Source organism: Quercus suber, unplaced genomic scaffold (assembly GCF_002906115.3).
Source record: "Quercus suber isolate HL8 unplaced genomic scaffold, Cork oak 2.0 scaffold_763, whole genome shotgun sequence".
NCBI lineage: Eukaryota > Viridiplantae > Streptophyta > Magnoliopsida > Fagales > Fagaceae > Quercus > Quercus suber.
Window position 1 is genome coordinate 192816 of NW_027070199.1, and position 25642 is coordinate 218457.

At 31.8% G+C, this 25642-nt stretch overlaps 1 protein-coding gene, 1 long non-coding RNA gene and 1 pseudogene across 3 annotated transcripts; all 3 read left to right on the forward strand.

Moving 5' to 3' along the window:
- The first annotated feature begins 8339 nt into the window (after positions 1–8339).
- On the forward strand, positions 8340–14887 carry LOC136064785 (uncharacterized). Of its 2 annotated transcripts, XR_010626397.1 has the most exons (3): positions 8340–8363; positions 10575–10609; positions 14572–14887. It is a non-coding gene; the product is annotated as an uncharacterized LOC136064785 (long non-coding RNA). The 2 variants fall into 2 exon arrangements; XR_010626396.1 differs by lacking the exon at positions 14572–14887 and having other exon boundaries at positions 10575–10762.
- On the forward strand, positions 11926–12682 carry LOC136064786 (ethylene-responsive transcription factor ERF060-like; annotated as a pseudogene).
- Positions 14888–22230: 7343 nt separating the features above from the next.
- LOC112017945 (TMV resistance protein N-like) lies at positions 22231–24982 on the forward strand. The gene is made up of 3 exons (XM_065766986.1): positions 22231–23140; positions 23436–23739; positions 24713–24982. Exons 1-3 carry the CDS (start codon positions 22635–22637, stop codon positions 24980–24982), a joined length of 1080 nt encoding a protein of 359 aa, XP_065623058.1. The 5' UTR covers positions 22231–22634.
- The last annotated feature ends 660 nt before the right edge of the window (positions 24983–25642 follow it).

Consider the following 25642-nt stretch of genomic DNA (forward strand, 5'->3'; position numbering starts at 1 on the left):
GATCTCAGACAAGGTTTGATATGCATGGTAGAAGTGGGGATTGGGATTGGTGCAATAGTTAGAAGTATAAATCAAGGTGAAAATAACCAAATACAAAATTTGTGATAAATATGACCACTTTTTAGTATTCGAGTTTCACCAAACTGAGTTTTAAATGGTAACTCGAGTTCTTAACGAGTCGTTAGCGTTGCACTGCTAACTTAAAATTTGAAAAAAAAAAAAAAAAGAGGTAGTATTCGATAACTGAGTACTTTTGTTTTTTGGTTAACAAGACTTTCACTTAGGAAATGCTGACCTATTTTCCAAGAGTCATTTGGGTAAATATTGCTTTTTTTAAAACTAATTTGTGTTATAGTTACTGTTAGAAGTTATTTAGGAGAGTGAGGAGAGAGATTGAATTTCGGCAACAGTGTTGCCGAAATTCAAGAAAAAGTAGGAGAGAGAATGAGAAAATTGGAGGAGAGAGAAAAACTCGAATTACGGCAATGGTATTGCCGTAATTCCTCTGCCCAATCTGCCCGGGTTTGTGCGTGTGAGGAGTGCAATGTGTGAGTGCCCTAAAAAAAAAAAAAAATCCCACAATTTCGACAATACCATTGCCGAAATTGTGGGGAAATTTTTTTTTTTTTTTTATTTGTGGCAATGGTATTTCGGCAATACCATTGCCACAATTGTGAGGAAATTTTTTTTTTTTTTTTTAATTTGTTGCAAGCATATTTCGGCAATACCATTGCCACAATTGTGGGGAATTTTTTTTTTTTTTTTTTTTTTTAAATTTGTGGCAATAGTATTTTGGCAATACCATTGCCACAATTGTGGGGAATTTTTTTTTTTTTTTTTTTTTTTTGTGGCAATGGTATTTCGGCAATACCATTGCCACAATTGAAAAAAAAAAAAATCCCAATTATGACAATGGAATTGTCGAAATTGTGAATTTCCCAATTGTGGCAATGATATTGCCGAAATACTATTGCCACAATTGAAAAAAAAAAAATTCCCGATTGTGGCAATGGTATTGCCGAAATACCATTGCCACAATTGAAAAAAAAAAAAAATTTCCCACAATTGTGGCAATAGCATTGCCGAAATTGTGGGGAAAAAAATTTCCCCCACAATTTTGGCAATGGTATTGCCATAATTGAAAAAAAAAAAAAAAATTCCCACAATTGTGGCAATGGTATTGCCGAAATTGTTTTTTCCCCACAATTTCGGTAATGGTATTGCCACAATTGAAAAAAAAAATTTCTCACAATTGTGGCAATGGTATTGCCGAAATTGTTTTTTCTCCACAACTTCGGTAATGGTATTGCCACAATTGAAAAAAAAAAAAAATTTCCCACAATTGTGGCAATGGTATTGCCAAACTACCATTGCCACAAATAAAAAAATAAAAAAAATTCCCCACAATTGAATAAATAAATAAATGAATTCCCACAATTGTGGCGATGGTATTGCCGAAATACCATTGCCACAAATAAAAAAAAAACAAAAAAATTTCCCACAATGGTGGCAATGGTATTGCCAAAATACCATTGCCACAAATAAAAATAATAAAAAAAAAATTTCCCCACAATTTCGGCAATGATATTGCCGAAATTGTGGGATTTTTTTTTTTTTTAGGCACTCACACATTGAACTTCTCACACGCACAAACCTGGGCAAATTGGGCAGAGGAATTACGGCAATACCATTGCCGTAATTCAAGTTTTTCTCTCTCCTCCAATATTCTCAATCCCTCTCCTACTTTTTCTTGAATTTCGGCAACAGTCTCACACGCACAAACCTGGGCAAATTGGGCAGAGGAATTACGGCAATACCATTGCCGTAATTCAAGTTTTTCTCTCTCCTCCAATATTCTCAATCCCTCTCCTACTTTTTCTTGAATTTCGGCAACACTATTGCCGAAATTCAATCTCTCTCCTCACTTTCCTAAATAACTTCTAACAGTAAATATAACGTAAATTAATTTTAAAAAAAAACAATATTTGCCCAAATGACTCATTTTCCAAACTACTACGGTGATGTCTGAAAGTTGAGATTTGAGAATATTGTGATGTCTGAAACTCTGAATGATGAGAGAGGAGATTAAACTTAATAAATGTGAGATTTGAAAGCTCATTCACGTGGGTACCTGTGAGGTGAACATGTGGTTGTGAACTTTTTGGGGTTTTGCTTTTTATTTCTACATCTTGTATCAGTAGTCTCTCTCTGTCTCTCTCTCTTTTCTTTTCTTTTTTTCTTTTTTTTTGGGGAGAAACCTTGTACCAGTAGTCTAAATTTGAACAGCTAATGACAACAACAACCACGGGTTCAGCGTCCAGTTAATTGTAAATTCAGTTTCCAATTTTTGCAAGAAATTTTAACACATCACCCATTGGCCATTGCATTTTTTTTATATAAAAAAAAAACGTGTAACTTGACTTCACGATGAAGTAAATCAATTATCTTTTTATCTTCCTTTGTCTTATCAGACCAATAATAAAAGACGTTTTTCATAGGTTGGATTGTTAAAAATAAATAAATAAATAAAACTTAGATGCAAGTTTTTATTTTTTTTAGAATACTAAGGGGCCATTTGGAAATGTAAAAATATATATAATGTTACTTAAAAATTAAAAACATATGTTTAAAATAATGTATCAAACAGCTTCTAAGTATTTTAATAGTATATACTGTGTACAGACCCAAAAATGCTCCAACGGGAGAACTATAAACATAAAACAATAATCAATACATATCCAATTCCCATTTTTTAAAACCAAAAAAAAAAAAAAAAATCAGTGTACAGGTTACATAAAAATCTACAGCTTAATTTTTGTCTGCCACTCAATTGCACCAAATATGAGCACTCCTTGACAATATTCCAAATAATTAACAAGAATGTAAATAAGTAATAATAATATAAATTTAAGTAAATTTAAGAACAATCTCACAGTACAATAGAATCACGCAAAAAATGTTGTCTCTAAAGGTTGATTCGTGTTACTTAAAGTAAAACTTGGTACGATTACTTCTCTTGGCAAAACAACCTCTTAGGATTAGACTATAGCGTCGACCTTTGTGATATATGCACTTCCATTTACAAAAGGTTTAAGAATAACTTTCTATTGCCTTTTCTTAAAATAGAAATATTCTTGTAGAAAAATATGTGAGAGAGAAAGAGAGTAAAATTGTATATATCTAAAATATAGAGCAGAATATAGAGCTGTAAAAAAAAAAACTCTTTAAAAAAGGTGTTATGATGAGTATTGCATAAGCTATTTTTAAAAATAATAGCCTATAGTTAATGATTACTAATAATCCTTAAAAGTCCAATAGCTATATTATCAATTATTATCTCACACCATCGGGCGCGTTGGTCAACTGGTAAGGGGTTGTCCTAGCTTAACCAAGGTCTTGTGCTCGAGCCTTGAGTATGCAGCTGCGTTAAAACTCGGTTGGGAGAGCTTTGCCGCCCTTGTGGTCCTATCCGGCTCGAATCCAAATTTAGTCGAAGCCCCTGTGGTTCTGGATACCAGGTGGTTTAACCAAAAAAAAAAAAAAATATATCATCTCACGACTATTTTCTCATAATTGTCCACCCATTAATTTTTTTCATCATTACTTCATGACTATTCTACTTATAAATTTTCAAAAAAAAAAAGAATAAAATATTTAAAACACACCCCGACGCCGACACCGACACCAGTCTCATGGTGAGATAGTTACTCTCTTTTTACATGGTCTTATTGGAATCATTCTACATTGGTAATTTGCTCTGGTGGAGGACCCACCTTTAATTTAACATGGACCACGCGGTTTTCATTGGATTCCTTGTATGTTGTTGATTTGTTCTGGCTATTGGGTGGCTTACTGCACCGTAAGGACTAAGGTCCGTAACAACGACCTTGACTTTAGCTTCAATAATGCATGGGGAACAGTGGAACACCTTGCTCCACATGGCACGGTTTTTTTTTGCCTTTCTTTATTGTATTTTTTACTTTTGGCAGTGGTTAGCTTGTCTTGTCCTGATGCACAGGCTAGGATGTAGGCCTGTGCGGCTCAAGCTCTTGTAATATTTTGTTTTTTTTTTTTTTTGTTGAGAATCGTATTTTTGTTAATTTTAATATACCTCTTTCGGTCAAAAAAAGATGGATTAGGATGGCTTCTTGGTTAACTTCGTAATAAAATTCTTGAAATTTTATCTATTTAGAAATTAGTAAATTGATTTTTTCATAACATCAATAATTTAAATAAATACTAAAACTGTAATAGTCACTATTTTTTGGTTGGCTCAATGTCAAGGAGTGCTCATATTTGGTGCAATTGAGTGGCAGACAAAAATTAAGCAGTAGATTTTTATGTAACCAGTACACTGATTTTTTTTTTTTTTTTTTTTGGTTTTAAAAAATGGGAATTGGATATGTATTGAGTATTGTTTTATGTTTATAGGTCGGTTTGGATATAATTTATTATTGTTGAAAATTAATTGTTGCTAAAAATATTGTAGCAAAATAATTTTTAAATATATAAATAATATCGTGGGATATATTTTTAATATTTTTTAATCGTGAACAGTATATAAACAGTGTATAAACAGTATATTCACTATTTATAAACAATAATTTGTGTCTCTAAAAAGTCAAGAAATCCGCCAAAAAAAAAAAGGAGAGAAACTGCAACGTAGAAAACGCAACTTTACTTTAAGCAGAATCCAAACCCTGACATAGTTCTCCCGTTGGAGCATTTTTGGGTCTGTACACAGTATACACTATTAAAATACTTAGGAGCACTTCTCAAAAAAAAAAAAAAAAAAAAGTACTTAGGAGCTGTTTGGTACATTATTTTAAATACATGTTTTTAATTTTTAAACAATATTACATGTATTTTCACATTTCTGAACGGCTCCTTAGCATTCTAAAAAAAAATAAAAACTTGCATCTAAGTTTTATTTATTTATTTATTTTTAACAATCCAACCTATGAAAAACGTCTTTTATTATTGGTTTGATAAGACAAAGGAAGATAAAAAGATAATTGATTTACTGAAGTCAAGTTACACAAATTTCTGTTTTTTATTTATTTATTTTTTTTTAATGCAATGGGTGATGTGTTAAAATTTCTTGCAAAAATTGGAAATTGAATTTACAATTAACTGGACACTGAACCCGTGGCTGTTATTCTCACTTAAGGCGAATCTTCATTAGCTGTTCAAATTTAGACTACTGGTACAAGGTTTCTCAAAAAAAAAAAAAAAAAAAAAGAAGAAGAAAAGAAAGAGAGACAGAGAAAGACTACAGATACAAGATGTAGAAATAAAAATTATGCCTTAATAAAAAAATAAAAAAATACTGGAAAAGAATAAAGTTGTACGTTTTTAGACTCCTTAAAACACAATTGGATTAATCTAGTTATTTAGCTAAGTTATTACTTAGTCTAAATTCCAAATCTAGGTTAACACACAATCATATAATTATATCAATATAAAGTGCGAAATATAAAGAATACAAAGATATGATGACCCAGGAAACCAAACTTGTAAAAAACCCGAGGAGGATTTAATCTATCTATCATCAAGGTAAACCTAAATCCATTATGAAAAAATCAAAATTTTATAATAGCAACTTAGACCACAAACATCCTATTGCTATTCACTAGTAGAAACTTACTGATACTACTAAGTGCAAGCTCCGAGATTACGGACTCATTCTTTTTTGAATTTTGTAAAACACAAACACCCATGTTTGTGACTTTAAGATCTCACTCAAAGGTTTAGCAACACAAACTCTCCTGTATGTGACTCCAAGACCACCCTTGAAGGTTTAGATCATTAGTACCTTTGATGACTAGAGAATGCAACAACTTCTACAATATCGGATTTTGAGATTCTTCAAGTAATAACACTGATAGAAAATATGAGAGAGTTTTTTAAGTACAAAACCCTAAATACAAAAGAGACACACTCTTCTTTTTCTAAAAAGCCTCATAAAACGTGTTTAGGGTTTCCTTTATATAGTGGAAGAAGTAGATCTAAAACCCTAATCCTTAATGGGCTGGAACTGCTATTTGGGCTTAATTAAAATTTTGCAGATACGACTTTCGATCGGTCGAGCCTGTCTCTCGTTCGGTAGAACTAGACAGATTATAAAATCTTCTTCTTGCAGCTTGTATGTTCTTGAATCTTGACTTGAATCATCTTGAGTATTGTCTAATAATACCTATAGACTCTAAGATCTATGTCTAAACTTTTAGAATCTAACAAAAATATTTTTTAAAATGATAAAATTTAGCTACAAAACTGATTGAAGTCTAAAACTACAAATTTACTCAATGAAATAAACATTAATATATATTTTAAAAATTTATATTATATTTACTTTATACTCTTAATACATATGATAAATTTTATGTTAAATAAATATTATTTATTATATAATTTATAAATTTATTTATTATACATAATTTTAAATTACAAAAACTTATCATTTAAATAAAATATAAAATCCAAACTCCGTAGTGAAAGATATCAAGCATTGTCTTTGCATAATAATAGGAGTTAAAAGATTTTTTTTTCTTTTCTTTTACGGAGAAACGAGAATCTAGAGTTAAATCTAATAAGATCTTGACGGATCCAATCAGATTTCAACCAAATTCAGCAAAATCTTAGCAAGATTCGGCCAAATCTTCTTCCTTTACCACACACCTGATGAACCTGACATTTGCTCTGGTGGAGGACCCACCTTTAATTTGACATGTACCACACGGTTTTCATTGGATTCAATGTATATTGGTGAGTTGTTCTGTCTATTGGCTGGCTTACTGTAACGTAACAACGACCTAGACTTTAGAGCATCTGCAGGAGCATGGTCATCGTATATTAGCTATAATATAGAGATTTTGTGCACTGTGGATGTTCTAGCGGATACGACAAAGTTAATTTTTTTGACTTATAAACAGTAATTGAGTTGCTGTTTATTTTTCAAATTCTTATTTTTTATTATAATAATTAATTGTTAAAAAAAAAATATTAGAAGATGTATAATTGTTAAAAAAATAAATAATAAATGAAGAAATAATATTTAAATGAGATAGAAAATATAATAAAAAATTTATTAAAAAATATATTTAAAAAATGAATAGACATAAATTAAAAATTACAGTTCAAATAATACAAAAATTTAACTAGACTATTAAGGCCCTGTTTGGTTGTGCATTTTAAACAACATTTTTTAGTTTTTAAACAGCATTTCACGCATTTCAACACACTTTTTCACCCACACGTATTTTAAAAAACAATAAACAACAATTTTCAAACTACTCTACCAAACACTCCCTAAAAATGCTCTAAAGTTCAATAATGCAAGGGGAACACTTGCTCCACACCGGACGGTTTTTTCTTTGCAGTGGGCCAATCACTGACATGATGCTTCCTGTTATTTTTCCAATGCATGATAACGTTTCTTCCAAGAAAATATAATGGAAAACTAATAATGTTAATGGTGAGTTTGTCCAGCTTTTTTGAGTTATTTTAAAAAAAAAAAGTTTTTAAAAAGTGCATATAAAATTAGATTTTTTTTAAAAGTTAATTATTCGGTAAAAGTTAATAAAAATGCTTTTAAAAGTGATTGGGTGTTTGGTTAACATTTATAAAAATAATGGTTTAAGTTGTAAATTATCAAAAAAATAATATATAAAAATAGTTTATTTCATAATTAAATCAACTATTTTATAATATTTATTCAAAAAAACTACTTAATAATAATAATAATAAATAATAAAATAATAACAATAATAATTTATTGTTAATTAAAATTTGTTATAAAAATATTTTAATATTTTCATAACAAATTATATTTGATAAGTTGTTATTGATTTTAATTTAAATACATCACTTAAATTATTTTTTCATTGATATTAATTAGTAACAATTTATCACTTAAAATTTATCGTGAAATATTATTTTAACCATTCTTAGTTTTATTATTTTTCTCTTTTATCCCCCTTTTTTTCCATCACAAGATATTTATATTTTTTTTCTCTTTTTTTTTTCTCCTCCATACACGTATTCTTTCTTCCTTCCTGTCTTCCTTTTGATTTTCTTTATACTTTTCTTCTTCAGCAGACTACTATTTCTTCCACTCTCATTCCAGAACTTACCATTTCTTTTACTCTCTCTACTTTCCTCTGCACATTCAACTACACAGCCCATACCCACGCACTCTTCACCTTGATCTACTTTATTCTTTTCTTTTTCTCTAAATTCAACAAACAGCTCACACCCACGCACTTCTTCATCTGATCTTCACACGTAATTTCTCCTAATTTCACCAAACTTCAATACCTTCTAGCACCTAACCCACGACTTCTTCACCTTGATCTTCACAGGTAATTTCTCTTATTTCTATGTTTGTCTTTTCAGTTTTCAGTGTATTTTGTGGATAGTGAGATTAGGGTAATTTGGGTCATTTCTTGCATTTCTAACAGTAATATTGATTAAAAGCGCTTTTGCGTTTGCAAAAGCTCCTTAAACTTGCCCGCACGTTTTAGCTTAATTCTTTGTATTTCAAAAACGCAGCTTTTTTGAGAAGCACGTTTTGAAACATTACCAGACCTGACTTTCAATTTTGCTCTCAAAAAAGTGCGTTTTGGCTTCTAAAAGCCGAAACAAATGGGTACTGAGTGGCAGACAAAATTAAGCTGTAGATTTTTATGTAACCAGTACACTGATTTTTTTTTTTATCTAAAAAAATGGTATCAGATATGTATTGAGTATTGTTTTATGTTTATAGTTCTCCGTTGGAGCATTTTTGGGTCTGTACACAACACACACTACTAAAATACTTAGTATCCTAAAGGAAATAAAAAACTGCATCTAAGTTTTATTTACTTATTTTTTTTAACAATCCAACCTATGAAAAACGTCTTTTATTATTGGTCTGATAAGACCAAATAAGATAAAAAGATAATTCATTTACTTCATCGTGAAGTCAAGTTAGACGAATATAATATTTATCATATTATATTATATATAATAAAAGTTGAGTTTAGATGCTGTGATTATGCCACGTGACTTTACCAAATTGTAAAAATTTTATTAAATTTTTAAATCTTTAAAAAACTAAAAATGAAAAGTATACTAATTCATTTTTATTATTAAGTAGTTTATCTCTTTAAAAAAATTAAAAATTTGCCTTTTGGCCATTGCTTAGAGAATTAGACACGCTAAAATGGTGTGGTTGTTGCTAACATACTCAAAGCTCAAGAAAGATCATCCAGCATGGCTCTCAACCATATCATTTAATTGTCAGAGTTATTTGAAACCAATTAGAACTGTTGTTACCATATATAAAATAAATAAAACCTCACGCTACACCTGTTATTTGGTTTTTTTTTTTTTAATTGGTTCAACGTAAGAGTTCTTTTTTTCTAATTTTTTACTTAAAACAAACACAAAAATGTAGGAGTTCTTCTTTGTTCAACTTGGTGACCTTTTTTAATTTGGTTTATTATTTGGTTTTTTTTATTAGGTTTAACGTAGGAGTTCTTTTTTCTAATCGCTAAAAAAAAAACGTAAGTGACTATTNTTAACTAGCAGGTGCATCGCACGGTTTGCGACTATCACGTCTGCTTCTTGTAAGATTGTAAGTATAGATTAATATTAGATTAATAAAAAAAAATTATATAGTAAGCATAAAATAAAAACTACTTCATGTAAGATTGTAGGTAAATTAATATTAGATTAATCAGGACTCTAATTCATTCTTATCTCTAATTCATTGCTATCTTAAAGTAAGTGTCTCAAAAAAAAATTGAAGTAAAAAATTGCAGAGTAATATTAGATTAATCAAGACTCTAATTCACTCATATCTCAAATTCAAAAAATCAGGACTTTAATTCATTCTTATCTCTAATTCATTGTTATCATTTGTTATCATAAAGTAAGTGTATCTCAAAAAAAAAATAAAAAAATACTGTCGCCCGAAAGTTTTTTTTTTTTTGGGTATTAACTTTAATGTAAACAAAAAAAATAAAAATAAAAATATTTAATAACTATTTTTTTGGGATAAAGTATTTAGAAGAAAAAAAAACTAATATGTAATTAACCTAAACTTCATGATTAGGTAACTTTAAGGAATTTCGAGTATTTGATTTTTACTTGGATTCATTTTCTAGGTGGAGTATGTATGTATATAAATACACCGTTAGTTGGTGTAGTTTTTCATTCTCCAACTTATTGTACAGTTTTTTTTCTTTAGGCTTCCATTTTTCTATCTACAATCATGTAGGTATGTATTTTTTATAATTTTTTATTTTAATCAATTAAATACGCTTTTTGTATTTGTTGCCTTTTGTTTAAGCTAATTTCCTTATGTTTTTCTTTTTTTGAGGGGGTAATTTTGTTATGTTTTATCTAATTCATATGCTAATGGTTTGATCCAATTTAATTATTTTGTTGTCTAGTATATATGTAAGTTGTCATAGCAAATTCCAATCATAGACTATTAAATTTACAGTCAATTTTGCGATATATATGGGACTTTGTTTTTTTAACTCTGTTTAATATATATATATATATATATATTTTTTTTTTTCCAGGTTTGTCAAAAAAGATTTCAAGCATCCTAAGAAAGGTTTGTAATCTAGATGTAGAACTTTGCAATTTTTTTTTTAATTAGAACAAAGGTTCTATTCCTCGAATAGTTCTATCTTTAAAAAGTGGTCAATTTTATGTTACTTTGTCTAAAGATTTTAATCATTAATATTATTGTTAACAATACTGCCAATCACTTATATTGTAAATTCATTAGATAGAAAATTCGTATGCCAAAGTTTGATACATGTAACTATAAATGATATTAAGGCACAATTGGTATGTTAGAAGATAATTGTTATACCAAGTCAATTTATTCCTTTCGTTATAATAATTACTTATTTGGTTATAATAATTATATATATTCTACAAGTTTTAGCATATAACCATGCAACGCACGGGTTTTCAACTAGTATATATATATATATATATATTTTTTTTTTTAAATGCAGTGGGTGATGTGTTAAAATTTGTCGAAAAATTGGAAACTGAATTTACAATTATCTAGATACTGAACATGTGGTTGTTATTCTCACTTAAGGCCAATCTTTGTTAGCTGTTCAAATTTAGACTACGTACAAGGTTTCTCCCCAAAAAAAAAAAAAAGTAAAGAGACAGAGCCTACTAATTCAAGACGTAGAATTAATAATTATGCCAAAAAAGTATAAAGCATTCCTTTAAAGGATGAAGTTCAGTTACAAAACTGGTTGGAACTTAAGATTACAACTTTACTTGATGAAATAAATATTAATATATATTTCGGAACCCTTTATGAGTTGCAAGTTTTCTTCTTCACGACTCAAAGTGATAGTTTAAATTGTGCACAAAATCAACTTAGATTGATCCGTAAACACCCCTCTATTTTCAAGGAAAGAAATTCAAAAATGTGTTTCTGGAATAACTTTCAAATGTTGCTATTTTATAAAGTATTATTTAGAAAAAGGCGTAAATGCACTTTTAGTTCCTATATTTTGGGTTATTTCTATTTTGGTCCTTACATTTATATTTTACTCCTCTTAGTCCGTAAACCAATTAATGTGTGTTATTTTAATTCTTTCCGTCAAACAACAAACGGAAATAGTTGATGTGGCTAACAGACTGATTAAAATATTATTAAAAATTTACTGTAGCACTTATTAGATAAAATAATAATAAAAAAATCTAACCTTCTTAATTTTTAACAGATTTAAAATTGAGAAAAAACAAAATTAAAATGCAAAAATATATTAAGATCTATGTTCATCTTCAACAAGAACACCAATGAACACAAACCCAGATTTTAAACATAAGAACTCATGTCCAGATTTTCTTGCCCTTTCTTGCCAACCAATCGCAAACACAAATCGATCTCCAGCAAGAATACAAACACAAATCTAGCAGCATATCTTCTCAGATTTTCTCAAACCACAAAACTCAGATATACAAATTCACAGCTCAAACCCAGATTTTCTCCTCTTTTAATCAAAACCTCTAGCAAATAAAATTCATAAATCCTGAAACCAAATTCATAAACCCAGATCTTCTCCTTCTTATAGCTACAACTTTCTTTCTCTCCCTCAGTCCCAACCCAAACGTAGCCCTCTTCTTCATGCTCAGATGGTTGCTCCACCTCGTTGACCCACATGTTTTCAGTCGGGTTCTCGACTCAAAACCTTATAGGTTTTGAGCAACCGGGTTCAATTGGGCCAAACCAACTATCCCCATCTCAGATCAGCTAGATCCAAACCCAGATCGACCTCCAAAACCAACACTTTTACCCACAAAATCAACAGCCACAACATGGTTCTTGTTTGCCAGGCTCAACTTCCAAAACCTTCGTCACCATGGCTCTTGTGTTGGAGGCGATTTCGGTGAGTACAAACCTCTCCATTCCTTGGTGGACGCCAAGCTCCAAGCCATTTGTGAAAGCTTGGCTAACGCGTCGTTGAAGATAGAGAAGCAGAGTAAGAAGTCGAAAAAAGCCGAAGCCGAAGCTGAGCTGAAGAAGAAGAAACAAGAAGAGGAAGTGGTGGTGGAGTCACCATGGTTTTTTTTTTCGTCTTCATGCTCGACCAGATCCCCTTCTCCGTCTTCTGTTCTTGTTCTTAGGTTTTTATTTTTGAAAAATTTTTAACTCTTATTTTTTCTTTTTGTTAAAATTGAGAAATAAATATTTTAAATTATAATCTAACATGGCACGAGTAATGAGTGCTACAGTAATTTTTTAATAATATTTTAATCAGTCCGTTAGGCACGTCAGCTATAATAACACGCGCTAATTGGTTTAGGGACTAAAAGTGGTTAAATATAAATATAGAGACCAAAATAGAAATGACGTTGAAATGTAGGGACCAAAAGTACATTTACGCCTTAAAAAAAATAACGTTGGGTTACTACCACGTCATTTTCCTTTTTTTTTTTTTGGTGCAAATGCACTTTTAGTCCCTACATTTTATTTTTTCCATTTTTTATCTCTAAACCAATTAACGCATGACATTTAAGTCCTTTTCGTCACTCAACCAATGGCAAAAGCTGACGTGGCAAACGGAGGTACTGTAAATGCTGACGTGTGCATTAAAATAATATTGAAAATGCTACATCAGCATCCACGTTAGCTTCCACATCAACATCTAAACTTAAAAAATAAATTTATCAATTTTAAAAATTATAAAAAACAAAAAAATGTAATTAAAAACAAAAAAATTGTGTAACTTAGATCTGTGACTAACTCAGAAACCCAAAGACCCATCTTCCATTTCCCTCCTAGAAATCATCCTTTTCCGTTCCTCCCCGTCCTCTTCCTCCTCCTCCGACTCGCCCAAAACCCACCTCGACCGGAACAACCAACCCGACCAGGCAGCGCAACCCAAGCTCCATGTCCTCAGCCCAGAGCCCCATATCTCCTCCCAATTCTACACCTTCAACCTGGAATCCCAGTCCCTCATGATCCGCTGCCTCCTCGAGCATCGCCTGGCCACGCTAGCGTAGATCTGCACCGCCACTCCACGGGCCGTCCTGAAGTCGTGGCACGCTGTCTGGAAAGACCCAAATTTGGTTGGTTGTCAGATCTGGAATTTTTATTTTTTTATTTTTTTTGTGAAACTGAAAAATTTGTTTGGTTGCCAAGAATATGTATAAAAATATCTTAATTTTCCTTAAAATCAATCTAAGTTCAAGGATGGAGTTCTTCACTACCTTGAGTCCATTGGTTGCCACAATTTGTGTGTGTTTTTGTGTTTATATTTTTATGTTTGGTTGACAAGAAATGGCAAATGCTGAAAAATTTGGGTGTGTGTGCTATATTTAAATCTAGGTTTGTGTTCATTGTGTTCATTCTGGGTTAGTATTCATTGTGTTCATTTTGGGTTAGTCCCTATAGATCTAATTTCTACAATTTTTTTGTTTTTTATAATTTTTAAAATTGATAAATTTATTTTTTAAATTTAGATGTTGATGTGGAAGCTGACATGGATGCTGATATAACATTTTTAATATTATTTTAATGGACACGTCAGCATTAACTATGCCTCTGTTTGTCACGTCAGCTTTTGCCATTTGTTGAGTGACGAGAAGGACCTAAATGTCAGGCGTTAATTGGTTTAGGGACAAAAAATGAAAAAGAAAATGTAAGGACCAAAATGAAAAAAAGTGTAAAATGTGAGGACTAAAAATGTATTTACGTTTTTTTTTTTTTTTTTTGGCTTCGGTGGAGGTGTAGGACCAACCTTTAAGACATGGTCATATTGGTAATTTGTTCTGGTGGAGGACCCACCTTTAATTTGACATGGTCCACCCGGTATTCAATGGATTCATTGTATACTGGTGATTTGTTCTGGACCACACGATTTTCATTGGATTCATTGTAACGACGACCTAGACTTTAGCTTCAATAGTGCAAGGGCCAATCGCTGACATGTTGCTTCTTGTTATTTTCCTATGCATGATAACGATTCTTCTAAGAAATTATAAAGGAAAACTGATAATGTTAACACTTCCACTTTAAAATTTGATTTTTCTTCACAGTACTATTACCTTCACCAACATTGGAGCACTTCAAGCCCATCCCCTAGCTTTCGTCTTGCTCTGCAAAATTCCTTTTCCACGCTACAGAGAAATGGCCGAAGGAATGCTCTATGGCGTTGCACAAAAAATCATTGAAGAATTGGGCTCTCTGGCTTTCAAAGAGATCGCATCGTTTTGGGATGTCGAAGCTGAACTTGAAAACATCAAGAACACTGTTTCCACGATTCAAGCTGTACTTAAGGATGCAGCAGAGCAGAAGAATCATAACAATCAAGTTAAGGACTGGCTCGAAAAGCTCAACGACGCAGTTTATGAAGCAGATATTTAGGTTCTATATATTAGAGTACTCACATCAATGAATGTATAATAGAAAAAAATTGTAAAGTAAATATATATATATATATATATATATATTTACACAATTTTACCTAAAAATGACTTACATCAATCCGTGTATAATTAAATAAATTTACAAGTTTGCTCCAATAATTATGTAAATTTACACTGATACTATTCATTTTGCATTCAATTTTTTGTTCTTTTTTTTATGTATCTCAAGGGTAAATGAAAAAAAGTGGATGATAGTTATTATAAATGAAGAAAAAAAAATTAAAAAATTGATATTTTAAAGAAATATTGTATAAATAGATAATCTGATGTGAGGTGTTTTGAAAAACGAGTATGTGAAATAAAAAATGGACTCTTATATTAAAATAGACATGATTCTTTACGCAAGCTTAGGGGTATGCATTCAACCCACTAATTAACGCCTCAAGTTAGTTTTTTTGAATTGATGGGTTGGAATTTTTTTTCTTTTTAAAGCCTTAGGCGTCAAGTTCAGGTTGATAGCTTTAATTTTTCAATCAATCTGACCCAACCTAGTATATATATAAGTTTTTTTTTACACTTATTTCAGTAATTATTTTTATTTATATTGGTGTTTTAAGAATAAATTTTGATGAATTTGGAATATAATTTAGGCCTATTATGTGAATTTTAATAATTTATTAAAAGAAATGCTTAAACAATTAATGAAAACCCTTCTTTTATTTTTTGTTTTATGGGGATAATATTTGAGCCAAACTTGACCCATGCACACACCTACGCAAGCTAACACAAATGCTCTTACATTTTACCATTTAGCAACATAGCCAAACTTCGTATTTTTTGAATTTCACAAATTGAGGTAATTTACTGTGGTCACGAAATATCACTATGACTTACCTATGCCAATATTATAATCAGTACAAAAATATCTCCTCCTTCATTTGTAAAGACCACATGACCACGAAATATCACTATGACTTACCTATGCCAATTTATAATCAGTACAAAAATATCTCCTCCTTCATTTGTAAAGACCATATGACCACGAAAAGGTTATTTACTGTGGTCGGAATGAGAGAAGTCTGCTCAAATGGATTGGGCCTAAGCCCCTAGTAGCAAGCCCACAAAAATTAAAGCCCAACAATTAAATACTGAGAACTTTATTTCAGTTTGGGCCTAACCTAAGAGACCAATGCAGTCCAAGAGGTCAATGGGCACGACCCAAGAGTTGATCAAAATTCGGACACTTCAAAGTACCAAATGTGGATTGATTTTCAAAGAGTCAGATTCGGATGATTGTGTTAGATTTGGATTTACTGGGAATTGAAATTGATGATAAGACATTAATTCCAGGACTGGCTGTCGCGACTTCACGTGCTAGACCTTTAGCAGGTATATATTCCTTTTTGCATCTTCACCTCTCATATAATTCTTAGTGATTTTATATCATGATCATTTTATTTGGTTTGTTTTACGCATTACCAATATGTTTTTTCACGTCTTTTTGAAACTATCTCTGAAAACAGCACACATTGTTTAGCATGGCAGCTATAATCTGCATTCCGGATAGTCTTAAGAAATTTGATTCCTGCATGTAATTTTTATATACAAAGTCCAAGCCATAGGAAATGCATGGTATCGAAGTTCCTAATACTTGACTGTCAAGGTCTGGCATATCTTGCCATGGTAGGTAGCAATTATGCACAGCCTCAAATTAGTAGTGCTCAAGGAGACCTGCTAGATTAATCATTGCAACAACCAAAAAGTTAAAAAGTATTTCATTCTGGGTTTGACGTGTAATCTGATTAATTTAGGTCCCTAATTACAAGTTAATTGAAATATACTTTTCATTTTTAAGATCGGTTCCAAAGCCAGATGGATAGTTTATGAGAGTGGCAAGAAGCATTATGCATTTTCTAATTCTTAACTGCTATAGGAGGATTCGTGTTGATAAGGTGCATTTGGAGTTCTAACCATAGTTACTCTTAGCCAATTTATATCAAACAAGCAAGAAATAGGATTCCTCACTTCACTACTTGCTCATCCACTTCTTTAATTTTGATTTAATGTCCATATCCAACTCTATATGGGTTGTGGAGCAATAGTCCCCTTGGCTACAATCTTAATATTATAATGTTTGATTTTTTTTTTTTCCTAAACTTTGTGTAAAGTTGTAATTTTTAATTATGTTTTATTGGATTTAATTCCGTGTCAAATTTGATTGTATTAGTCAATCATTTCCTTGTATGTTTGTGGGATTTATTGTAAGGGTTGAGTGTGAGAGTTTGGTGAAGAATTATGAAGAACAATGAACTTTGCGACTTGTTCGCGACTGGCTCAAAAGTGGACAACTTGCGAAAAGCCATGTGACAAGCACATGCTGGAAGCTAAAGAGTCAAATGCCAGAAAGCATCTCGCAACTCATCTTGTGACTGGACCAATTTGCGAGATGACCCGCGAGATGCACTACCAGCCTGATTTAGTGTACCTTCCTAACCTTTGGGAAGGGGATGTTGAAGAAATCAGACCTCTTTATAAGATTAATGGTTCTCAACTGCAAATAATAAATTCTTTGAAAATAAATAGATAAATGACATCCACTTTCACCATCATCTAAGATATTGCATTTCGTTGTATGTTTTTCGTTTCTCTAATGCATCATATTAATTTTTGTCCAAGTCAACTAACACGAAAATGCAAAATGGTAAACCTGGCACAGAACAAATTAATAGAACAAAGAAAAAAGTAGAATCACATTCATTTCTGCAATGAGGATGTGTGAAGTGATATAATTTTGAGAGATTGTGTTAGCAATGTATTTTCTTTTATTTAAGAATTTAAATTATACAGGTGGAGGTGGCAAGTCTAGTAGGAGCCAAAATCCAACACAATCATCTGAATCTAAGTCTTCTTGGATGGCAAGGAAATGTAAGCCTCCACAGGCTTTTTTANTTCTCTCTCTTTATATATATATATATATATATATAGAGAGAGAGAGAGAGAGAGATAGAGAGAGATCAAAGCTATAACTAAAGCTAGCTAGAGAAAATTTAATTAAATTTTAAGTGGAGTCTAATTTTGTATCATATGTCCCATTTAATTTTTTATTGTTTGACAAGTAAATTGTTGTGTGCAAAAATCAAAGAGTCCAAATTCAACTAGATTCTAAGTTGGATTTCAATTAAAATTTAATTTTGTGTCATATATCTTATCTAATTTTTTAATTTTTATTTTTAATTGTACTCGTACATATACACAAAAGTATACACTAGTTATTTATTTATTATTTTTTTTTTTAATGGGTATACACCAGTTAGTTTAAGTAATTGGTTTGTCATTGCGTTAATATCTAGAGATCGGAGAGGAGACTTGTTATACGTCTTTTTACAGCAAGAGTAGACAGCTCCCCTATCCAAGCTTAGGCTCAGGCAGTGCCGGCTCTATATATAAAGCAACCGATGCGGTCGCCTAAGGCCCCAAGTAGAAAAAAAGGCCCCCAAATTTTAATCAGTAGAAGTTTTTTAAAATATTATAATAGTATTAATTAAGTCCAAATATTAGTTAATGAATAAAATAATATTTTTTTATCAAATGAAAAAAAAATGTTACGTTCACAACATTTTTCACAACACTTTCAAAATAAATCCTAAGAGATAGGTTGTTACACGGTATTATTGATGATAAAAAATTAATTTCAATGGTAAGTTCAAATTAGAACTAATAACAAATTAACACCTAAGATTTGTTATGAAAATATTATGAATATATCTTCTAAAAAAAAAAGAGCAATACAAAAAAGAAAATCACAACATTTTTCACAAGTTGAGTTGACAAACTTTTACTAGTTTTTATCTAAGTCCACCACTAACATCACTTTTTTACTTACCACTATCAAATTATCAATATGCCACGTCAATAGATGTGAAAAGTTTTGTCAATTTTTTTGTCTATAGACTTTCAAAAAAAAATCTACATGGTTCATATTAATTAGTAGTAATTTTGCATCTAAAATAAGATAATTGAATTTAAATTTTTAAAAAATCATATTTAAATATATAAAAGGCCTCAATTTTAGTTTTTGCCTTAGGCCCCCAAATACATTAAGCCGCCCCTGGGCTCAGGCCTTGACATGGGTAGTTGATTGAGGTAGTGTTTGGATTGTGTTTTGCATTTTACGTTTAGCCTTTTGCGATTTTTTTTTTACCAGCGCCTCTTGCATTGCTGCATTAAGGTAAATGAACAGTGTTTTCCTTTGTAAACAGTAATCGAAATTTTTTTTTTAAATTATTTTTAGTTTTCAGTTTTAAGCAAAATAAATGGTATCCAAATACACCATTAATGCAAAAACATAATTTGGACAATATATGTCTATATCGAAGGAGACTCTGTGCACATGATAAGTGTACCTTAGTGTTCAGAGTTTTGTATCTCCTTGTGTGGTTATTGAATAGAAGTTTTCTTCCCAGGAAAAAAAAAAGAAAAAAAAAAGAAAAAAGTGTGTAGCCAAGGTCTTTTATTGACATAGTTATCACATGATACATCAATAGAAATGTACTCGCCAAATGTGAAAGTAGCTTGAGAGTTGGAATCGTAGACAGAATTACCAAACATCAAGAGAAATCAAGGAAAAGATAACACGTTTTTATGTCTTGTTTCTGCCACTTGCATCAACTCATTATCACTCGTAGACAATGTAGACCTAAATAACTTTGGTTAATGATTATTAAAAAAATAAAAAATAAAAGAAAAGAAAAGAAAAAGACTTTGGTTAATGATAAGAAAGTTTTTTTTTTTAGAAGATAATGATAAGAAAGCTAAGAAGAATCAAGTTTTGAAGTGAAGTGTTAACATTAACAGTTTTCCTTTATATTTTCTTAGAAGAATCGTTATCTTTTTCAAAAAAAAAAAAAAAAAGAAGAATTGTTATCACGCTTAGGAAAATAACAAGAAGCAACATGCCGGTGATTGGCCCTTTGCAAAGAAAAAACCATGCGGTGTGGAGCAAGGTGTTTCCCTTGAATTATTGTAGCTAAAGTCAAGGTCGATATTACGTAATGGATGTTATGGAAATACAAATTTTCTGTATTATATTTTGTATTATATTTTATGTTTTACCAATCACAATTTATCATGTGTTTATTTTTTTAAAATTTTAAACTTTAGCAATTTTATAAAAAAAATTTTAACAAATACATGATAAATTGTAATTGGTGAAATATAAAGTGAAACACAAAAAATAATAAAAAAATTTGTACCCCTCTGCATAGTAAGCCAATATAAAATATGAATCCAATGAAGACTGTGTGGTTGATGTCAAATTAAAGGTGGGTCCTCCACCGACCAAATTACCAATTTTTCTTAGAACAATCATTATCATGCATTGGAAAAACAACAAGAAAAAAAAAGTTTTAACTTTCAGTTCAACAAATTATAAAAACTTTTTTTTTTTAATAAATAGGCTAATTTTGAATTAATTTTACTTTACTCTTTCTCTTTCTTCTCAATCTAAACCGATTATCAGCGTTGAATGTTGAATAAGCTAAGAGGGCCATATTTCTAAGCCGAAGTTGACATGTCATGCCAAAGTTTTGCCTATGCTGATCAACAATCGTATATTTTAAGTTTTTATTAAACTCACACAACAAATCAGTAAGTTTTAACAAAATTGTGTTTTTTTTTTTTTTTTTTGAGAGAAGTGGACCATAAAGTTGGATTAGTGGAGTGCTTCTATATGTTTTTATATTATAAAAAATTCCACATAAGCATTTAATTTTTTTAAAATAATTATCAATTTTAACTAAAAAAAATACATAATTAAAATTTTAAAAATACATAAATCTAGATCTAGTTTCATCTTGAACAATAACACAAACCCAGATTTGAATATAAGATGAACACAAAATGCTATCTAATTTTCATTTTCTTTCCTCTCCTCTATGCCGAAGCTCCATGGCCACCATGGCCGGAGCTTCCTCCACCTTCAATCTCTCTACCACTCAAACTAAATCTCACACACTTCGAACACTTGAGACCCAAAACCTAATTTGAGTCCATCTCTCTCTAGACCTCGGCTTCTCTCTCTTTGATCCAAAATGAGGCACAACCTCCTTGTTCCACCATGAAACTCAGCCAACACCACCATGGAACCCAGCACTCACAAGACTCTCAACCTAAGCCCAAAATCAACAAACACTCTCTTTAACCCGAATCTCTTTACTCCCAAACCCAGAAGCTACTCTTCGATCTACAAACTAAGAGCATCTTGAACGGCCCTTGATCCACAAAAATGAGATGTGGAGGTTAAAGGGCAAAACAAAGGGTAAGTGCTGGGTATATGTGTTGTGTGCTCAGTGTTGTGAGGCTTTGTGATCATGTAACATGTGTAATAACACGCACACCTAGATCAGGTTGGTTAGGTTTAATGGCTGCACCAGATTGGTGGAGGTGGAGATTGTGGTGTCTAGGTCAGATAAGTGGTGTTGGTTCAGTTTTTTTGGGTCACAGGTGGTGGGTAGATCTAGGATTTTTGGGTCTGGATATACTAGGTCATTTGTGGGTTTAAAGAGAGGCTGAGATGTTTTGCTTTGTGTTGGTATGGTTGAGGGATTGAGCTGGGTTTGTTCAATTTTGTAAGTATTTTGTTAATGATTGTATTGATTTAATTTTCATATTTAAATCTATTTTTTCTTTTGGATAATTTGGTTTGTGTATATATATGGATTGGTTTTTTTTTTTTTTTTGTACAATATTCTTTTATGATTTTTCTGTGTTTGATTTCTGGGTTTGTATAATTTTTTTGGGTTTGTGCTCTTGTGTGTTCTTGATGGGTTTGTATGATTTTCTAGATTTGTATGATTTTTTGGATTTGACTTTGCATTTATTTTGAGAGTAAATAGTTTATGTTTGTTATTGTGTTCTTTGTGTTTTTAAATTTGAGTTTGTGTTTGGTTATGGGTTTGTACTCTTATGTTCTTGTGTTGATGTTTAAATCTGTGATCATGTTCTTGTACAAAATGAATTAAATCTAAATTTATGTATTTTATTGTTTTTAATTCTTATTTTCTTTTTTTTTTATTTTGTTGAAATTGATTAATAAATTTCTAAAGGAGGCAGGAAACCCATGTGGCATGGGTGATTAGTACAAAATTAGCCTATCTATTAAAAAAAAGTTTTTATAATTTGTTGAACTGAAATTTAAAACTTTTTTTTTCTTGTTGTTTTTCCAATGCATGATAATGATTGTTCTAAGAAAAATTGGTAATTTGGTCGGTGGAGGACCCACCTTTAATTTGACATCAACCACACAGTCTTCATTGGATTGATTCCATGGGAAATTTCCTCTGTGTCTCGCTTTTCCGCTTTGCTTAATTCTTTTTTTCTCTCTCTTCGCACTGAATTTTCCTCTCTCTTTTCCTATCAACCCGTTTCTACTCCTTCACAAAGAGAACCCAAATCAACTGTGCCAACGTACTCCGATCCACCGTGGTCAACGTCAAATAGAGAGAGAGAGCACCGATCTGTGAGCTCTGATCTCAGATCTCCAACAGAAATTTTCTTCTATCTGTGAGCACGTAATTGCAAATAGACGGCACCAGTGCTGTGTCTGTCACTTACAAACTCTCCATCTAGTGCTCTGCTTTCTTCTTCCCCAATTTATTTTCCTTTCATGTGTTAATTCTTACTAGTTAAATAATTTTCTTAATACATATCTTTAATATTTTTCCGATAGCAAATCGATGGACCCAGAAGACGCCTCCTCCTCATGTTTTCCTTCTTCTTCTACTTCTACGCCTAGATGGACATATGAATACGATGTCTTTCTCAGTTTCAGAGGCTCCGAAACCCGCAAAAAATTTACAAGCCATCTGTACGAAGCATTGAAACGGAATGGCATAATCACTTTTAGGGACGATGAAAGTCTCGATCGAGGAGCATTCATTAAACCAGAACTCTTGAAAGCAATAGAAGTATCAAAGATTGCTGTCGTTATTTTCTCTGGAGGCTATGCTTCATCGAGTTGGTGCTTGACTGAACTAGCAAAGATCGTCGAGTGCATGTACAAGAAGAAGCTGACAGTTCTGCCTGTTTTTCATGATGTGGATCCTAGTGATGTGCGCAAACAGAGGGGGACTTTTGAGGATGCCTTTGCAAAACATCTCATTGATAACACTGAGAATGTGCAAACTTGGAAAGATGCTGTGTCAGATGTTGCTGGTATCTCTGGATGGGATTTACGGGAGGAGTAAGAATTTGTTTTTGTTTTTTGTCTTTTGTTCTTTTACTATTTTTCGCTACTTTCTTTATTTGGCCACATGACAACTTTCATTGTCTCCTGTATGTTACAAACCTAGGAAAAAATTATAAGCTTGAATTGTACTTAGGTTGAAAAACATTGCATGCATAATTTGTACCACATATGAGTTCCCCTTCTGCTACTGAACACAACTAAGATTTTACTTTTGATGAATGTTTTATCCCTAAATTAATGTATCTAGCTCTGCCTCATCAAAATTAATGTTTTGCTATATTTTTTACAGGCTTGAATCAACAGTTATCGAAAAAATCATTCAGAGGATAAATAAAGAGTTGGATCGCGAAGTCCCAACTGCTTCCCAAGAGATCGGATCGATTCCCGATGTCAAAGCTGAAATTGAAAACATCATGAATACCGTTTCCACGATTCAAGATGTACTTGATGCAGCAGAGCTGCAGAGTCACAGCCATCAAGTCAAGGACTCGCTCGAAAAGCTCAACGACGCAGTTTATGAAGCAGATGACTTGTTGGGTGAGTTCTACCTAAAGCTTTACGAAGCAAGGAATGAGTGGGAATTTACAAAAAAGGTACGCATTTTTTTCAACTTCAAACCCACTTGTTTTACGTCAAGATGAGTGTAAAATAATTGCAATGAAGCAAAACTAAATGCAATAGCGGAGATGAAAAATTGTTCACTTGAAAGAATCCATGTAGAGCCACCGTGAGTATGGAATAGGAAGAGACCACTCATTTGTGCTTGTGAAAAAGTTATGGGAGAGAAGATGATAAAAAGGCCATCATAAAACTGTTGTTGGAGCCTAATAATGAAGAGAATGTTTCAATTGTTCCTATAGTGGGGATGGTGGGTTAGGAAAAACCACACTTGTCAATTTGTTACAATGACAAGAACTCAAAGAACATTTTGAGCTAAAAAGTGGATATGTATATCTGATGTCTTTGATGTGAAAATGATTATTCAAAAATAATATCGGCTACAGGTGAGAAACTTGAAGACCATAGCATGGATAAATACAAGTCACTTCGTAAAATAATTAATCAAAAGAAGTACTTACTTGTCTTGGATGATGTGTGGAATGAGGATCCTCACAAATGGGAAAGTTTGAAAGACTTTTAGTGGGTGGGCCAAGGGAAGTAAAATTGTAATAACTCGCGTGCGAGATTGGTAGCAGAGATTACATGCCCAACTTCAATATACACTCTTAAAGGTCTCAATGAAGACGTCTTGGTTGTTATTCAAGCAAATAGCATTTAGAAAAGGGCAAGGGCAAGGGACCAATAATCCTAGACTAGAAGAAATTGGAAGGGAAATTGTGCCAAATGTCAAGGGATACCCCTTGCCATAAAGTCTATAGGAAATGTATTGCGCTTGGAAAAAACAGACATAAATGGTCATATGTCAAGAAAATATACTAGAAATTGCAACTCAACAAAAAAATGACATTTTTCCAATTCTAAAGTTGAGTTATGATTTCTTCCTCACATTTAAAAAGTTGTTTTGCCTTTTGTTCCTTGTTTCCTAAAGATTATGAGATCGATAAGGTGACACTTACAACTATGGATAGGCAAGGTTTTATCCGACCATCAAACAAAAACCAAGAATTAGAAGATGTTGCAGATGAGTATTTCAAGGATTTGCTTTGGAGGTCCTTCTTTGAAGAAGTGACAATGAAGGGAGAATTAAAATACAAGATGCATGATTTAATTCATGATCTTGCACAATTGGTTGCAGGGGACAGAGTGCCAATAATTACTTTGGATGGAAACAATTTTGATGAAAAAACTCGTCATGTGTCCTTCCATTTTAATTGACTCATCTTTTATTGAAACTTCAAGTTTGCTAGTTAGAGCAGAGAAGTTACGTACATGCTTTCAACATTTAATATATTTTTTTCATAAGCGGGAAAAATAGATGAATAAAGTTGATAAACTTTTTTTGAGTTTCAGAAGATTGCGCATTGGGTTTATGTGGAGTGCATTGAGAGAGTCCAGATTCTATTGAAAGTTAATACATCTTACTTACCTTGATTTTTCTGAGAATCGTGATATTGAAACTCTCCCTAATGCTATTTCTAGACTTTGGAAATTGCAAACACTAAAAGTCAATGGTTGTGAATCTTAAAGAATTACCTAGAGATTAGTTTTTGGTTGGCCTCAGGCATCTTGAGAATAGAATTGTATGCGTTTGATCATATGCCTGATGGATTAGGGCAAATGCATGCCTTCAAACGTTATCATTATTTGTTGTGGAGACAACCAAGCTTCTACTCTCTGGCATTAGTGTGGCTAGACGAATTGAATTCGCTAAACTCCCTGAGAGGAAAATGCAAATCTCAAATTTGAGATATTTGGAAGATGTTTATTCAGAACCCAACGCTGCCAATTTAAGAGAAAACAATATCTTGACCGGTTGAATTAAATGGCATGCAATATGCATTCATTTTTTGTTCGATGACGAAACGATGGTGAGAG

What these genes read in the sequence shown, in the direction of transcription:
- LOC112017945 (XM_065766986.1), top strand. Translation starts at nt 22,635, where the DNA reads ATGGACCCAGAAGACGCCTCCTCCTCATGTTTTCCTTCTTCTTCTACT. An exon ending in GGATGGGATTTACGGGAGGA is followed by an intron (nt 23,141 to 23,435) that starts GTAAGAATTTGT and finishes TATTTTTTACAG; the next exon opens with GCTTGAATCAACAGTTATCG. An exon ending in AGTGGGAATTTACAAAAAAG is followed by an intron (nt 23,740 to 24,712) that starts GTACGCATTTTT and finishes GAGATCGATAAG; the next exon opens with GTGACACTTACAACTATGGA.